This window comes from Oxyura jamaicensis, chromosome 4 (assembly GCF_011077185.1).
Source record: "Oxyura jamaicensis isolate SHBP4307 breed ruddy duck chromosome 4, BPBGC_Ojam_1.0, whole genome shotgun sequence".
Classification (NCBI taxonomy): domain Eukaryota; kingdom Metazoa; phylum Chordata; class Aves; order Anseriformes; family Anatidae; genus Oxyura; species Oxyura jamaicensis.
This window is the reverse complement of record NC_048896.1, coordinates 9652705-9669995: the sequence shown is the minus strand read 5'-3', so window position 1 is coordinate 9669995 and position 17291 is coordinate 9652705. Positions and strand designations below refer to the sequence as shown.

The window sequence follows — 17291 nt, the reverse complement described above, 5'->3', positions numbered from 1 at the left end:
CAAATCTCTCCTCCCCGAGGCAGGAGAGGGGCCGGGGGGGATTGCACGCTTGCCCTCTCTGGCCAGCTGCTACTTACGTTCCTGTCCGCTGCTCTCCTGGGCCAGGTTCTCTTTGCTCTTGTAAAATGGAAACTTTCGAGAGAGGCGGAAACTCTTTTTACGTTTCGTTTTGATCGACTGTGAAGAACATGGAGATGGAAGGGAGGACAGAAAAAACAATGGCGTTTAATGCATGCAAGGAAAATTAAAATGAAGAGACAATGAGGAGCTGTGTCAGGGCGGTTACCCTTAAATGAAATCATGGAGATTACATGAAAACTGTAATGCAGGAAAAAAAATAAGTGCAGAAAAAAAATGTATTTTAGGGATGTTGGGAAGCTGATGAGCCAATTAACAGTTTTGCAGGAGGAGCAAGGCTGTTCCCCCTGCCTCGTCCGCTCGCTCAAGCACTCCATGTGAGGGAAGCCATGTTCTCCTGCACCAGCTGCCTGCAGTCAGCTCCCAGCCACCAGTGCTCTGCCCAGGCCACAGTGGGATGTGCTCCGCTCCCTCACCACTGCTACCACAACGGGTGTCCTTCACCAGCACTGTCACCAGGCTCCTCCGCTCACCCTCCTGCTGTCGAGGGGACCTGTGCTGGGCCAAGCCAGGTAGACACATGCCTGAGGAATTTGAGTCCAATTGCGCTGCTCTTTCCATGGGGTTGCTCCAGCTGCTGCTGGTGGGGACACGGCACTGGCTGCTCGCACTCATCCTGCCCCCACTAGCTACCGGCTCAGTGCACCCTCCTGAGCCCCAGCCCTTACCCGGTTAGACTCTATCATGCCGGTCCTGGCGTGGAACTTCACCGTTTTCAACCGCGCTCTCTCCTTCTTCTCCACCCTGATTGGAAGTTAAAAGAGGGAGATGCTGCTGGTCCTGCATACAGGCTGTCCCCACCAGGCCCAGCACCCTTCCCCTCGGCTGTCAGGCTGTCCTAAGCACCCGTGGGTGGTGGGCCCTCACATGAAGGGGAGATCCTCACTTTGGAGGGACGGAGGTGGCATCTGCCCAGGGTTTGATCGGGACCAGGGCAGGCTGAAAACCACACCCAAGGCCTACAGAGGGAACAAACCAGCCTTCCTGAGAGGAGGATGGAGGACAGAAGACAGGGCACGTGTGTTCAAGAACTCCCCCTTGACTGCAGGAGGCCTCCCAGGGAGGCCAAAGGCTGGCTTGGCACTCGAGCAGCAGGGTGGGTGTATCCGGCTACCAGAGGCAGTGCAGAGGCAGCAGGGCCTGGCTCTGCTCAAATCCCGCAGCGCCCTTAATGCCATGCAGACATGGAGGGGCAGATGGGCTCCTGGTGCTGAGACCACAAGGTGCTGAGACCACAAGAGCAGGGCCAGGAGTGGGGCCCCAAGGGCTGCAAGGCTCACGGAGCAGGTCCCGAGGCTTGTGGGGCCTAGGGCCAGTGCGTGACAGCTCGTGCTGATGGGCACTCACCTCTTCTTGCTGGGGATGACCCCGATCTGCTCGCTCTCGCCATGGGGTGTCACGAGCCTGGCTTGCCACCACTCATCATCAGAGGCATTGATGACGTGCAGGATGTCTCCGTAGGAGAAGCTGAGTCCCTGGCTGGGCAAGCAACTGTCCCGGGTCCGGTCATAGTCAAACAGAGCTCTGCAAAGGAACAGAGAGGGGTGAAACCTTCCTCTACCAAGCCTAGCAGCACCAAGGACCGCAAACAAGTACCAGCACTGCAGGTCTCCTAGGGCACTGCCACCCTCACACCTTTGAGGATTTAAAACCAAACATTTGGGAAAGCTTCTGCTGCTCCTCACTGTGCTGCGCAGCTACCAGCACACCCTGCTAGCCCAGGCTGAATGTCAGCATGAACCCCCCGGTGTGCAACACAGAAACAACAGTCCTGGACCAACAAACTAGCTCTTGACTTTAGTTGCAAGAGGCACACAAACCACAGAAATGTTGAAGAGGGCTGTGGTTAGAAAGCAGGTAGACAACCATTCAAAGTTCAGCGGCCTCAAGAATACAACAGCACATACGTGGTACCCCGGGGTGAACTTTCAAAAAGCTCCCCTTCGCCCGCTGCCCTGCATCCTGCAAGCTTACCACCAGCCTCCCTCCCCAGGGCTCTGCCGTATGACATCCTCCCAGCCCAGCTGGGCACGGAGAAGGCACCTCCTGCCCCACTGCCCATCAGGAAGACAGCACAGGAGGAAAACCCCAGCCGCCCACTCGGCTCCGGGGGTGAGCTGGGTCTCACCCCAGCACCCGTGCTCAGGAGCAAAGCCACGGGCCGGCAGACCGCCCATGGAGTAGGGAGCAGACCATCTGCCCTGCTCCTCGGTCACAACCAAGAAGGCTGGGGAGGTGGATAGGATATAACCATGCCCTGCTGCTGGTGAGCAGTCACACAGAAGAGGACTGCAGGGCATGCAGAGCATTCCCTTTGATTTACGTACATGGGCACTTTATTCCAAAGGCTGAGAATTATGAATGCATCTCAATGTTTATCTGCTCCTACAGCTGTTCCTTTTCAGACTTTTAAATACTTCCTTTAAGGACAATTTTTTAATTTACAACAGAGAAGCTTTATCTTCAATGTTCTTCAACTATCCAGCTACAGAAAAGATTATTATTTTTATACTAAGGAAGAGGAGCACTAATGCTCTTCCTGTGCAAGTTATCACACACCCGTGCTGCAGCTCTTTGCCACAAGCTGCTTTCAGCGGCTTCCTAACTCTTTCTACTAATGTCAGATCTCAAACCAGATCTATTTTCCTCGGATGTGTCCATCCTGCAAGAAACGGAAACACACGAGCGGTCACATAGAGCCCTGCTGCTGGCAGCACAGCTGGGAGCTCCATTTCTGCCCCCGTTCTTTTAATGTAGCAGGGGCTGGGGCACGGTCAGCACGGGTGCTTACTGCACCAGCAGCTCAGCTCAGCCAGCTGCCGGCCTCATCCAGGCAGAAAAGAAAGGGGAAAGCCACAAGAACAAACCCCCCTCTGCCCTGCTCATCACCTCCTTCCACTACAAGGAACCCTAACGGGGGTCTGAAGCGACACAGCACAAGTGACATTGATCCTCGAGCTGAATCCTTTTAACCGTGGCTCCATAAATAGTAAAAGCAACAGGCATGCTGTGCATCAGCCTCCTGCAGGGTTAGCTGCTTAGATAACGCTCTCAAAAATTGCTTCCCCGCTACATTTAACAAGACACCTCTCCTTGTCCAGCACGGCTGACAAGAGTCAGGGCAGGTCTCCCTCCTGGCGGTGGTTGGCAGCTCTGGATGAGCCGTGGCTCCTCTCTCCAGGGAAGCAGAAGGAAGCATCAGTTCTTGTACCATCAGGAAAGCTGCCCCTGCTCCCAGCTTCTCCCACCAGGCTTGACTGGCTAAATCACCGTGCGGAGTGGCCGCAGCTGCAGAGACAGCTACTGCCTGGTTTGCCTTTCACTAAGGCACCAAGATCGACCTGCAGGACCTTATTTTTGGTGATGGTGTCAACGTGCAAGCTAGGAAGAGCCAGATCATCTTCCAGCCCAGAGGGAAACCTATCAAAGAAACTGCCCCTTCTGAATATCCCCGGACTCGGTGTCCCCAACATTCCTCCCACCTCCCAAGCACCAGGCACAAGCGGTTGATAGCACCTGCCCTCACGAGAGCTTGTGAGTTCAAATACCAGATGTCATTTGCAAGGCTGCAAAAAAGGATTTGGACTGCATCAGCCCCAGCAATAGCCCCAGCCTCCAGCCAGGACAGGAACGGCCACGGGACCGCGCGGCAGTCTCTTGTGAAGCGACCTGAAGGCTCGATGAAGTCCCGTGCGTGCAGGCTCGCTCAGCCACCAGGTCACCCTCCTTTTTCCAGCTTGCTCAGGGCCGTGGCTCACCCGCTGCAGCCAAGAGGCTCTCGTGCTCAGCCCCGCAGGAGAACAGGAATGGAGAGTGGCCCCCAGGCACAGCACGTGGCACGCCGGAGCCGGCAGCAAAAACACTGCAGGGCCCTTCAGCTGGAGGCAAGCAGCCCTCACGGGCACCTGCTCCCTGCCAAGAGATAAGGCTGCCTGCGTGCCTGGCACGCCCCTGCCAGACCAGCGCCATTAGGAGCAAGGAGAGAGCACAATTAGGAGGAAAGAGAGGCAGAGAACTGGCCAGGCAGGTTCCCCAGCCAGCACAGGCTGCGGGGCGCACAGCCCGAGCTCACTGTGCAGCACGAGGCACCGCCAGCACGCCCCGTGCACCTCTGCTGCCGCTGCCACCAGCTCCTGGCCAAGCCCCGGAGCTCGCAGTGTTGTGCCACGGCCCGGGGAGGGGGGAAAGGGAGAGCTCAGGCAAGCAGGGCTGGGGGAAGAGGAGACGGCAGCGGCCGGGTGCTCGAGAGCTGAGCTGCTGTGCTGCAGCCCCGCACCGTGCTCAGCCCTGCCCCGCTCCTCCCAGCGCCAGCACGGGGAATTTGGCAGCAGCAGCCCCTGCCAAGGTCAGGCGCAGAGAAGCCAGCAGGCTGCAGCCGAACGCAGCAGGAAGGCAGGAAGAGCCCCGGGCAGGTATGAAGCACAGGTCACCCAGGTGTGGCGGGCAGCAGGAGGGCCCCTGAGCTGACGGGTCACAGAAACGGGTCACGCTGCCGGCCCCAGCAGGGTTCGTGCAAGGCCCACGCATGGGCACAGCGGAGGCACGAGGCACCTTTTCCAGAGGGCCCCAGGAGCGTTTCCCCAAGGCATCTCCACTCCCACGGGGCCCACCCTCAGCGTACAAGGCAGCGCACACGTGAAGACCTGTGGGGCCACAGCCCGCCACAGCCTTGCTCCCCACGCTGGGCACAAAGCCGGCCCGAGCCCCTTCCCACCAGGCACAGCGCCAGGCTCCGAGGACTTTGCCCTGCAGGAACACGATCCTGGCCCCAAAACACGACCCGAGCACCGCGGGGCGAGGAGCAGCCCCAGGAAGGCAGGCGCTGCACGAGGAGGTGGCGTGCCCGGCTCCGGGCCCCGCTGACGGGGCGCACCGCAGCCTCACTGGGCTGACTCAAGCAGTTTGGTAGCAGGTCCCGTAATTGATGTCCTGTCCACAACACAGCAGCTCAGCCGGTTTCAGGGAACCTGCGCTCGAAACCACCCCGCCCAGAAGGGCTGGGGCAGCCCTGGCAGCTCTCACACGCTCACGGGGAGCGTGCGGCAGCCACCAGAGCCGGGCAGAGCCCCGGGCTGGCCTCTGGTGAGCTGGGGGAGCCAGCGAGGTGCTGCCCAGCTCCTGTCTGGCACAGATGCCACCAGAGCCACGCAGAGGGACACAGCCATGCCCCGTCATTGTGTAAAGGGCCCCAGCAAGCAGCTCTCAGAAGATGCAGGATGCTAAAAAGCAGAGTGAAGGGAGCCTGACAGTGGAGCAGCATTTTTCTGTAGGCCCGCCCTGGCACGTGCAGCAGCTATCCGGGCAGGGAACAAGAGATTTGCATGCTCACTTCATGCCGGACCCAGCCTAAACCCCTGCTACATTTATGGGGATGTCACTGCGACAGCAGAGCCTGAATCAAGCAAGACTCTGCAGAGCCTCGTGAAATTGTGAGCTGCAGGAGCCTACTGCTGCAGCTCTCCCCTGAGCCAGGCTGGGCTCACGCCGAGCCTGCGGTCCCCTAGCACCCCAAGCCCCTCTGCCCAGCGCAGCCACGCCACAGGAGATGTAGGCTGAGGCTGAAGCAGCCCCAGCTCTCATCATCCTCACCACAGGGAAAAGCAGCGTCCCTTGCTATTGCCAACCCCCATCTGCAACAGGCTGTGCAAGGTGAGGATTTATGGGATTACTTTAATGAGCAAGTTAAAATTACTCGTTAGCTGTCACCACGCTGACTCTCATTGCGAGAGAAGGCGCTGCAGCAAGCCGGGAGGTGGCAGGGGCAGAAGGCAGGAACCAGCAGTGAGCACGGGGCTGCGATGGCCAGGACGTGCAGCAGGTACAGAGCCAGCGCCGTGTGGCTGCTTAACCCCTGCCTGCTCCGCACCTGGCTCCAACCCCAAAGCGCATCTCAGGATCAAAGCAATAATCCTCCTAAGAGCTCAGCTCCCCTCCAGCCAGATTCTGCCTCAGGACCAGCAGGGGAGGAGATGGAGAAGCCAGTTAGTGGGGAGCAGTTAGAGGAGAGGGCCCTGCACGCTGCTGGGGCAGAAGCGGGGCTGCTCCAGCTGCTGGAGACCCCAGGGCTGCTGCCAAGCTGTGGGAGCCCCCCACCGGGCTGGGCTGCCCCACAGCTTGTGGGTGGATGGCAATCGTTCGCACCACTGCTTGCATCCTCCCTCGGACCCGCTCCGTTCCTCCAGCCCCTGAGGGCTCACCCTGGAAGCAGCCGCCCGGCCGCAGCACGGCCCAGCTCCCGGCACAGCAGCCCGTGGAAAAGGCATCCAAGTGCCGAGCACCCAGCCCTGAAGAACCCCTGCAAAAGCCACTGCTCCCCTGCTCCACCCTGCAGGCTTCGTGCCTTATTTATAACACTCTCTTCCTTCGCCCTGCAGTGGCAGGGGAGGGCATCCTCCGAAGAGGCAAAGCACCCATCTGCGGAGGTGCTGCACAGGTGTAAGGATGTGATCCCAGCTGGCGTGGGAGCACCAGCCCAGGGATGCATTGCTCATCTGTAAGGCCGCACTGACATTTTCCTTCCTCATTCCCAATTGCCGGGCACACCCAGGGGAACCGCAGACACCTCCTGGAAGGCGCACTCGTGTCAGCAGCGCTGGGTTTGCTGCGCTTCCCCCAGCAGGCACAGCATAACCTTCGTGTGCGCGCTCAGGAACGGGCCTCCTTGCCAGCAGAGCTGTGGCAAAGCAAGAGCGGGTCCCACACAGACACACCGAGCAGTTCCGCCCGCGGGTGGAAGGTCCACCTCCTCGACCCAAAGCTTGGCACGAGCTCAGAAGCCGTAGGTAGCCACAGATCTGGGAGGTGGCACTGGGGGTTCTGCCCTGCGTGAGATCTCACATGTGTGCAGGGCCCCCGTAACGCAGCACTGCTCAGCTGCACAGGGGTGCAAAGCCAGCTCAGACTGAACCGTCCCACCCCACACGTACACCCAGGGGACACGGTGGGACAACAAGCCACCTCACGTGCTGCGCATCCAGTGCTGGCTGCCCGGAGCAACGACAGACAGGGAGATGGGGGGAGCCTTACCGGACGTAGAGGGATCTCTTCTCGCTTGTCCGGAGTGAGCCAGAGCCAGAGCTCATGCTGCTGTTCATCATCTGCTCTCTCAAGTCGTGGATCTTGGACTCGAAGCGGCTGTACTCTGTGGGGAGACAGAGGGTCAGCGCAGGCAGGGGCTGCCCCTGGGCTTCCATCACCACCCCAGCGAGCAGGGTGCAACCAGCACGCCGGATTAACCCGGTAAGCACTGGGAGGCGACTACAGCCTGGCCACGGGGCATCTGGCTGGGGGCAGCTGCCCTGCACGCTCCTGTCCCAGGGCAGCGATCGCCTCCCTGCGTGAGCTGCCGCCCTGCAGAGCGAGCCAAAGCACAGAGAAAGAACGAGACCTCGCAGGGGACTGTCACCTGCTGGCCAGGGCGACGTGGCACTGCTGGAGGGCAGCTGCTCCACGCCACGGGTCCCAGCCCACCAGTGCCTAGCAGCAGAGCCCCACGCGTGCACCAGGAACAGGGGGATGGCTGCCACCTGGCCACTGGTGCCAGCATGGGGCGAGCACCCTGCACGTGGCACCACCTCCGCTGCAGCACGGCCCCCAACTGGGTGGCAGCCCCCTGCCCGTCCCTGGCTCGGGGTGGGGGACAAAGCACACCCCACAGCCTTAGGAAGCGAGAGGGGGGATTCACCTGTCGTCACCTACATCTCAGGCAGCAGGAGACCCTCCGGGAGCCAGCGGCACCTCTGGCAGCGGCAGGACGGGAGCTGCCACCACCTGCAGCTCCTCCCTCCCTCCCCGCGGCCACGCCAGCGCGACCTTCAGCTGGGTGTAAAGGTCGGCCCCAAAGCCGAGGGCGGAGGCTCCAGCCCCGCGCACCCAGGGCAGAGCAGGGAGGGTTTGCTCCCGCGCAGCCAAAGGACAGGCGGAGAGCAACAGTGGCCCCGCACTGCTGCTGCAGCGACAGATCAACCGACCTGCCGGGGAGCACCGGGCATGGACACGTGGGCTAAAAAGCCCCCACGGTGGCACGAGCCAGCACTGGGGGTGCTGCCCACAACGCCGAGCTCCCTCTGCAGAAGGATCGTGCAGGGTGCTGCCCAGCCTGCAGAGCTGCATCCTGCACGTGCGGGGGGGGGGATCACGACTGAGAAATGCACTGCGGGCTGTTTGAAAGACGGCCCCTCACTGTGCACGGAGGGAGACTGCTCCCTCGGTGCAGATGCGTGCGGGGTTGGGGTTATGCAACTGTGGCTTGGCATTTCCTGGTAGTCTAGCCCTAAACTGCAGCCAGACCCTGCTCGAGACCTCCCTTCTGCACAGAATTGTCAAATTCTACTCAAAGACTACAGGAAAAAAAAAAAAAAAAGGCACCAAAAACCCCAACCCGCACATCAAAATTCCACAGCCACGTACAGGAGCCGTGCTGCAGCCCGAGCCTCTGAAGCCTGCTCTGCTGGTTTTCTTCAAACCCCAAACCCCAGCATATGCAGCACATGTGAACCTGCCGTTTGGGACAGCTTGACAAGCCATCTGCAAGCAGCCTGCTGCTGCGTTACCCTTGGCGGGCGTGCAGCAACAAGGGTTAAGCAAGCCGGGTTTCCTCTTTGCAGCGTCTGGAGCAGCAGCTCGCCTTGCGCTCACCTTTCCCGCAGCCCCCTCTGCGTGGCTCGGGGGGGCTACGCGAAGGCTGTGGCTCCCGTCCTCTCCTGGCCCACCCTTCTGATGGATTTGCTGCGCCCTGTGGGAAGTTTGGAAGCGCTGCGTCTACCTGTGCCACCGTTTCACCCACCTGCACTGTGCAGAGAACGAGGCAGGGAGCCCAGGGCAGGGGCAGAAAGGCGGCAGATGCGCTCGGAGGCAGGTTAAAGTTTCATGGACAACGCTCCCTGATGTGAAAGTTCACACTCGGGGTGCGTGAGCCCAGCAGCTTCTCCCTCTGTAAGGGCCATGGCTGTGCTCAGAGCGCTGCTACCGCGGCTGGGTAAGTGCGGAGGGAGCGGGACTGCTGCTGGGGCTCACCTGGGTCCTGAGCCGCTAGGACTTGTCCTGCGTGATGTTAGAGACAGGGCTGCCACCTCCCCAGCTGCGCGTTACTCAAAGGTTTTCCCTCTGAGAAGCAAGGGTTGGTGCTGCAGGCCCCAGCCAGCACAAGCTGGCTGCAGATGAACAGGACAAAGGGAGCCCCCGTGGCAGCAGGCGCTGCCCCCAGACATCAAGAGGCAGGGGCAGCCTTACCGCCTGCACAGGCAAATGCACAACTGCTCACACAAGGGCAGTGCTTATACCAGTAGAAAATAAAATTATCACACCAGAGCAGTGCTTCACACGCCCCTAACTGTGCCCAGAGCCGAGTTTTACTGATGCAGCACCCAACAGACAGAAGCGAGCTAAAGCCTGAGCTAAGGGCAACCTCTCCCCCTGCGCCAGGGAGGATCGCAGCATCCCCAGCACGGATCAGGGGCACGGCCTGTGCCATGGAACCGATGTCCTGGAGCTCCACAGGAGCGTGGAGCAGCGCCGGGCTTCCTGGCACGCCGCCGAGCCCCACGCCTCATTTGTTACGGGGCTCCAGACCAGCGAGGAAACTGCGACAGCAAGCACGGAGCTGCTTACTGTGCGTGCTGCGCTTGGCAGCGACTGCTTTGCACAGGTTTAACCCCAGAGGAGCTCGAGCTCTGTGCCAGCTCCCAGCACGGGCAAGCCACCGCTCCGCCTGCACTGCAGCCACGTCCCCACATCAGCCAGCACCTCCCCACGTGCTGCCCTGCTCGGTGCCGGGCACTTAGTCCGTTCCCTAAGTGCCACCCCCAGCTGCTCGCTCAACAGCGGAGCCAGAGGGGGCAGCTGTGGGCACGGGCCACTCCAGGCACCCTCACCTTGCTGCACGGGCACTCCCAGATGGTTCAGGAAGCCGAGCGCTGCATGGAGCGAGCCCAGATGCCTCCTTGCAGGGTACAGCTCTGCCAGCAGCCCTCCTCCTGCAGCCGTGGCTCTCCCTGATGAAGCCGCCAGCCCGCATGGCACCCGCACAGGGCAGGGAAAGCAGCAGCGAGGCGGGAGCGGGGTGGCAGGGTGCCACCGCTGCGGGACGGGAGGGAAGCAGGGTGAGGCGAGAGGTGCCAGCCAAGCAGCAGCTCAGCAGCGCTGGGCGGAGGAGGAACAGCCAGCTGCAAAAGCAAACCCAGAGCCTCCCTGGGAGCACAGGGGAGGCAGAGTTACCCCAGGAGCGATAGGATGTGCTCGGCTGCAACCGGGCCCCCCTTATCTGCGTGCCGGAACAGCCTCCTCGACAATTACCGGCAGATAACCTCCAGCAAGCAGCACTTCTATCTCTGTTCACTGGCTCATATCCACCTTGCCTCTGCATCCTGGAAGGAGAGCTGCTGCGCGGCAGAAACTCGCCTGGGAAACCTGCCCGCTGCACAGCAGGGAGGTGAGCGCCAGGAGCTCTTACTAATCCCCACCTCCCCGGCACTCCCACAGCACCCAGGCGCTGGACATGTTCAGGACACACTTATCAAGGTAGAAAATATGCAACAGGTGAACTCGCACCTCTCGTTTCAAGTGCCACCGCCTTGCTGCTGCAAGAGGTCCCGCTGTGGGAGCCTGACGCCGGGAGGAGCAGCGCTTTGTTATTTCCACCTAGCAAGGCGATGAAGCAACGCTCCGCGCTCTTGTGGCTCTGCCTCCAGAGCTGGCCCCATGCAGGTGCTCCTGGAGGGGGGCTGAGCCTGCAGGGCACAGAGCAGCCCCCAGTGGCCACAATCCCATCCCAGAGGAACCTTTGGCCTCTGCATTCTTCTAACGAGAAAGCCCGAAGGGATTTCAGCTGCCCAGGTTTCAAAGCATTGGGATTAGACATCCACAGGGCCATTGTCTGCTGCTCTCTCTGCCTCTCCACCCTCGCAGTGGAAAATGCATCCTGTTTTCAATAGCGCTGGCTTCAGCTCCGCACGGGCTAATGCTCACTGTGATCCCCGAGCTCATTTCCCTGCAGAGCTGCTGTTTCTATGGCAAACAAACCCAGCAAATGGAGCCGGCACACGGCAGCGGAGCCAGAGCGCGGTGGAGCCGCTCCCTCCTGACCTGCTCTCTCTGTGCTGCAGCCCCTGCAATTGTGCTTTTTCCTTGTGTCCAAAAACAAAGGGAGAAAGTGGTTAGAGCATGGGGAGCCGCATCAAAGAGCGATCCCTGAGCGTGCACAAAGCCTGGCGCACGTGCACTGCTTTAGGCACACAAACGCCTGCCTGGCTCAGGCTGGATCCGGCCATCAGCAGATCCTGGGGACCTTTCAGCCGCAGGCTCCAGCCCGGCGCCTGTCACACGTGAAATCTGCAATCAGCTCCACCGCTCCTCTTCAGCGAAGCATTTTACTGCCCTGAGTCCACACACCTTTGAGCCGGGGGGGTTGAAGTGCAAACACCGCCCAGGCACAGCGAGCACGGACCCAGGGCATGCCGTGCTGCTCGCTCAGACGAGCGGCGCTGAGCACAGAGGTGCCGAAAGCCTGGCAACTTCTGGAAGCTGCTGCAAGGTCTCAGCAGTTTCCTTTTAGCAGCCAGCTCAGAGAAACGCCACCGCTCGAGTTTTTGTATTTTAAAGTGAAGGATATCAAAGCTGCGCTCCACGGGGCTTCAGGAGGTGTAATTGCCAAACCCGAGCACTTGTGATAACAGCAGACAAAGTTCACAGGGAGAAACGCTCGAGGAAAGAGATCTTACAAACAGCTCAGAGGCAGCATCACACGGAGCGGCCTCCTTGCAAGACAGCTTGGGGCTGCGCCAGGCACGGGTGCTCAGAAGAGAGGCAGGACTGCGACTCCTCTTGCATCCTTCCCCCGCTCTGCCTTTGCTCTCCTCCTCTCCTAACCACTCACAGGACCCCACCGGGAGGGCACCTAATCCACGAGACTTATGCAAGCAGCCTCGCTGCTGCTTCGAAGCTGCACGGAGGTTAGACTCTAAAGCAGAGCACACCTTGAGCTCGTGTGTTTGTCCAGCACCCTGTGCAAGCCCTGCTCCTGCTCACACAGAGCGGACAGCTGGATGGCAGCCCGCCACGCCTGCTAGTAAGGATTCACTCCTCAGAGACCATCCTGATGGGCCCTCACGACCTGCCTTTGGCTAGCAACAATTCATGCCCTGTTTTCAGGTTGGGTTTGCTGCAGCCAGGCTCACACTTCACTTGCCATTCCCGCTACAGGTCTGTGATTTCCTTCTGCACAAGCAGGTCGTGCTATGGGGGAGCCCGCACAGGCAGCACGCTCCCTGGTGCCACTGCTCTCCCTGGGGCACCCACAACCCAGCTCTTGCTCTTCCACCAGCACAAACCCGTGACCTGCACAGACAAGGCAAACACTTGGCACCACGCATCCCGCACCTCCTCGAGGGGAGGCCAGCCCCACTGGCCCCTTGCCCGCAGGGCTTGGGGTGCCCAACACCACCCACCCTGCCTGGCTGCGCGATGCCAGGACCCACCAGCGGCTCATCGGTTGCTTCCAAGCCCCCGGAGCCCCGAGGTCCCTCATCTCCCTGCGTTTGTTTCCCACCAGCAGGGCTGCCTCCCGGGACGGCTGCAGCCCACGTGCCGGGCGGTGCTGCACAGATGTGCCGTGTGTGAGCCATAGGAGGACACCGCGCGTCGCACGCAGCCCCAGGGGGCCGCCAGCTCCAACCCACCGCCGTTTCAGCCGACGTCTGGGGGGGTTATAGCGATTTGTACCCTGCGACACCCAGAAACCACTCGCGTCCCGCCCGTGCCAAGCGGAGCCCGAGACACGGGAACAGGGCGCGCTTCCTGGAAAGGAGGAGGACAAAAAAAAAAAAAGCCCCGGCAGCCCAGACCCCTCCCCCGGCACCCCGGGCGGCGCTAACGGCCCCGCTCCGCTGCCTGCCCCCGGTCCCTTCCTGCCCGGCGCCGAGGCCCCGAGCCGGCGGGGAAGCGGAAGCCGGGCCGGGCGGGGGCAGCGAGGAGGCGGCCGGCGCCTCGTCCAGCGGCGGGGGCAGCGCTCGGGGCCGCTCTTTGTCTGCGGCGGGGCCGGCCCCGAGGGGGACCCCGCCCCGGGCAGGAGCCCCCCGGTGGGGCCTCGGCTCGGCCCCGGCCCTGCCCAGGAAGGAGGGGAACGGGGGGAGACGGGGCCTGGCGGCGGGCGGGCCCGCGCTCACCTGCAGCCGGCGCGGACGGCGGGCGGGCGGGCAGGAGGGAGGCGGCGGCGGCGCCCCGGCAGCAGCCCCGGAGCCGCCCGGCCCGCACACAAAGCCGCGCAGGCACCGCCGGCGGGACGGCGGAGACACGCCCCCCCACCTCGCCGGCCAATCGGAGCCCGCGCTGCCCGCCGCGCCCCGCCCCCCGGCCCCGCTCCGCGCCAATCGACGCCTCTCCTGGGTGACCCCCCCGAGTCTGGCCCCGCCCTCCCGGCCCGCCCGCTCAGCGCGCCACACACGGCCCCGCCCCCTGGTCGAGAGCGAGACCACGCCCACATTTACACACCGACCACGCCCCCCTCGTTTGCATACGGCGCGCCGCCCCCTCCCGGTGCCGGTGCCGGTACCTTCGGGCCGGTACTGCGCGATGATGGTCACCGTCTGCCCCGCCCGCTTCAGCGCCGCCGCCGCCTGCTCGTGGGTGGCGTTGCGCAGGTTCACGCCGTTCACCTGCCGGGACACCGCGGCTCCGTCACACCGGGACATCCGGAGCACCACGGTATGGGTGCTCTCGGTGTCCCCGTCACCCAGCCCCTGCTCTGCCATGTGCCTGCAGTGCCACCACCCCTCCCAGTACCAACACCCCTGGTACAGACACCCCTGGTATTGATACCCCCTGTACCAACACCCCCCATACCAACACCCCCAGTACCAGTACCCCCAGTACTGACACCCCCAGTATCAATACCCCCAGTACTGACACTCCCAGTACCAGCACTCCCAGTACCGACACCCCCAGTACCGACACCCCAGCCAGCACAGAACCAGGGCTGCCCACCCCACCAGCCCCTGCTCCGTGCCAGGACCACGCTGGGCAGGGAACCACAGGGCCCCGCACCTAGGGCCCAGGGTCACACCAGCACTGAGGGGTGGATGCTGCCCAACCACGTCCCCGCAGCCCCGGTACCCCCGGACACGCGTCTGCCCCACGAGTGGGGTGCCCGGTGCCCGTCCCTCCCCGCCAGGCCAGCTCACCGAGAGGATGCGGTCTCCCCTCCGCAGCTCCCCGCTGAGGTCGGCGGGGCCTCCGGCCAGGATGAAGGACACGAAGATGCCCTCTCCATCTTCCCCCCCGACGATGTTGAAGCCCAGGCCGGTGGAGCCTTTGTGCAGGATGATTTTCCGGGGCTCTCTGGAGGGACAGACAAGGGACATGGGGACGTCAGGGTGAGGAGAAGCAACGCAGGTGATGGGGCCAGGGGCTGGGACAGAGGAGGTGCACCGCACAACTGGGGCTCACAGTGACACAAAGCAGAATGCACACAGGGACAGAGCATCAGCCAGGGGGGATCACGCACGGCGCAGAGGCACCAGGAGCCCGAGCACTGGGGACGGTGCCAGGACAGGGGAATCGCAGCTCTCTGCTCCCTGCACGGCCCACGTGCCCGCAGCTGCACGGACACACACGGCGCAGCCCCGCACAGCTCAGCGGCGGCACACCAGCAGCCCTAAATTTTTCAACGATGACTTAATTCTTCTGCAGTTCAAACAATAGGCAGGCACAGGCAGAAAGCCCGCCTGGCATCACAAAAATCCAGTGCCGATTTTCAGCTGGGAAAAAATAAGCGCGATAGGAACGGCAGCAGCTCCCGGCTCAAGGGCCGTGTTAAAAGCACAAGGAACAAGTGACGCCAGTGAGCACACCCTGGCAAAAATGCACGGACTGACAGCAATTGCCACCCAATGTGACGCTGGGGACCAGCAGCGTGTCGGCTCGGTGACCAGAATGGATGGGCTGGATGCAGGGTTGGTGCCACAAGGACAGGACCCAGCAGGGAGCTCAGCATCCTCGCCCACCCGCGTCCTCCGGGACGTGGTAGAAGTGATGCCAGAGCCTCAGGCACCACCATGGCACTCGCGGTGGATCCTACAATGCTGGCAGCCCCGTGCTGAGGGAAGGCTGGGGCAGGGGGCTGCCCCCCCAGCTGCTGTGGCAGGCAGGCAGGTGGGGAGACCCAGGGGAATAACGCTTGGCTCAGCAGCCAGCACAAAGGCCTGCAGCTCGGCAGCGTTCTCCCAGGCGATTTTCGCAAGAAAATGTCTTCTTCATCCCCCCAGGCCAGCCCGGAGCATCAGTGCCGTCATCTGGGCTGCCGGGGGAAGGTTTTGGTGCTTTCAGCGCTGCAGGAGGCAGGATTTACCTCCAGGGACCCAGGCTAGAACCCCAGGAACAGCATCACACCTTCCCTTCCCTTGGGGGAGTCCCGATGGGCTAAATGTCACCTTATAAGGAGCAAGGGCAGCAGGAGACAGACAGACAGACAGACAGACCCACAGGACACCCAGCCCTGCCTGACCCTCCCGGCTGTGAGCAGCTCCTCTCCCCGTGCCGCGTTCCCTCCTGTACCTCTGCTTGCACTTGCTCCCGTGGCCCCGCTGCTGCCTGGCAGGGGACAGGGACGGCTGTCCCCGGTAGGACATGGAGGAGGAGACGTTGACGGTGAACATCGCGGCGTGGCGGTGCCAGCCGGGAGGGCGAGGGGCAGGAACGCCCTGAGCTCTGCTCCCCGCGCTTTCTCTCTGCCTCCGGCCTGGCGCAGCAGCGGGGACGCGGCTTCCCAGTCCCATACCCACACCCTGGGTTTTTTATGGAAGCACGACAGGACAGTACGCAGGCTTTGGCGCCTGCTAGACCCAGTGGGCTTAACCCCTTCCTGCCCCCCGCTGCACATCGCCGGGCACTTCTTCCTCCAACGCGGAGGCACAGAAGCATCGTAACCTCGGCCTACGCCAGCTCTGCGTGTCAGGTGCAGCAGGGGCTGCCCCCCCGGGATCACTGGGTCCCATGGAGGCTCAGCGCCACGTCCTGGGGCTGCCACCAGCACCTGGCTCTGCTGCTGAGCCCCCAGGTCCTCGCTGCACCGCTGCTTTTGTGCTTGGCTGGGAGCCTGCCCAGCCTCCCGGTCTGAGCAGCGCCTTGTTCCTGGAGCCTGCTCCTCTGCTCCCGGAGCGTTGGTGGGGAGGCTGTGGGGCCAGGCAGGTGCAGGGGGCTGCGAGGGGCAGGGAGGGCTGCAGCTGTTTGTCCCTCTGCAGCAAATCCTTGCCTGGAGCTAGAGATTGTCCTGAGGAAGAAATAGGTCAGGTTTCTGGTCTGCAAGACCGTGCCTCCAACCAGACGATGAACTTGCTCTGCCCCTTGCTTTTTGCTGCTGCCCTCGAGGAAGCATCCCCAGCATGGATGAAGACAGAAGGTAGAGGGGCACTACAAGAACCAAGGAGAGGAAATAAAGCCCCAGGCAGGTGAGTCGCTTATCCCAGGTCTCAGTCACAGTATACACTCCAGGCATCCTGAGCGGGACAATGTTTCTGCCGATGGATCCCACGCTGGACACTGTGGCATTGACACCTTGACCTGGGCACACAGCAGGGCTGCGCCGTCTCTGGATTTCCGTGGTGCAGCTCATGGGGAAGCAGCTGCTCTGATCCCAGGCACTGCAGGACACGAGGGTCACTGGGGACACGTACGAGGAGTGGCTGAGGTTCCTTGGTTTGTTCAGCCCAGAGCAGAGCAGGCTGAGGGGAGGCCTCGTGGCAGCCTGCAGCTCCCTCACAAGGGGACCGGAGGGGCAGGCGCTGAGCTCTGCTCTCTGGGGACAGTGACAGGACCTGAGAATGGAGCTGGGACAGGGGAGGGTCAGGCTGGGTGTTAGGGAAAGGTTCTGCACCCAGAGGGTGCAGGTCAGGAGCTGGGACAAGCTCCCCAGGGCAGTGGTCACGGCACAGAGTACAAGAAGCGTTTAGACAATGCTCTCGGACACACGGTCTGATCTTTGTGGAGCCAGGAGTTGGACTCAGCGATCCTCATGGGTCCCTTCCAATTCGGGATATTCGACGACTCCATGATTCTAGGTCCCTGCTCACAGCAGCACGCGTGCCTGCAGGAGGGGAAGAGGCAGCAGCCGGGGTGCTGGGCTCAGCCTGCTGCGGTGGGGCCCTCGCAAGGCAGCACCATCC

The 17291-nt window shown here is 62.2% G+C and overlaps 1 protein-coding gene across 11 annotated transcripts in view; it reads right to left on the bottom strand.

Moving 5' to 3' along the window:
* The window catches only part of DLG3 (discs large MAGUK scaffold protein 3), a 75495-nt gene that overhangs the window by 11995 nt on the left and 46209 nt on the right, over positions 1–17291 (bottom strand). For 5 of the 11 annotated variants that reach the window (XM_035324324.1, XM_035324326.1, XM_035324330.1 and 2 more), the window contains 5 exons: positions 14313–14469; positions 13685–13787; positions 7165–7279; positions 1486–1662; positions 807–882 (listed from right to left, as the gene is read on the bottom strand). In XM_035324324.1, coding sequence (XP_035180215.1) covers positions 807–882; positions 1486–1662; positions 7165–7279; positions 13685–13787; positions 14313–14469 — 628 coding nt within the window. Of the gene's footprint in view, positions 1–77; positions 178–806; positions 883–1485; positions 1663–7164; positions 7280–7822; positions 7933–13298; positions 13445–13684; positions 13788–14312; positions 14470–17291 lie in introns of those variants that run through there. The other 6 variants (XM_035324323.1, XM_035324325.1, XM_035324327.1 and 3 more) reach the window with 3 other exon arrangements.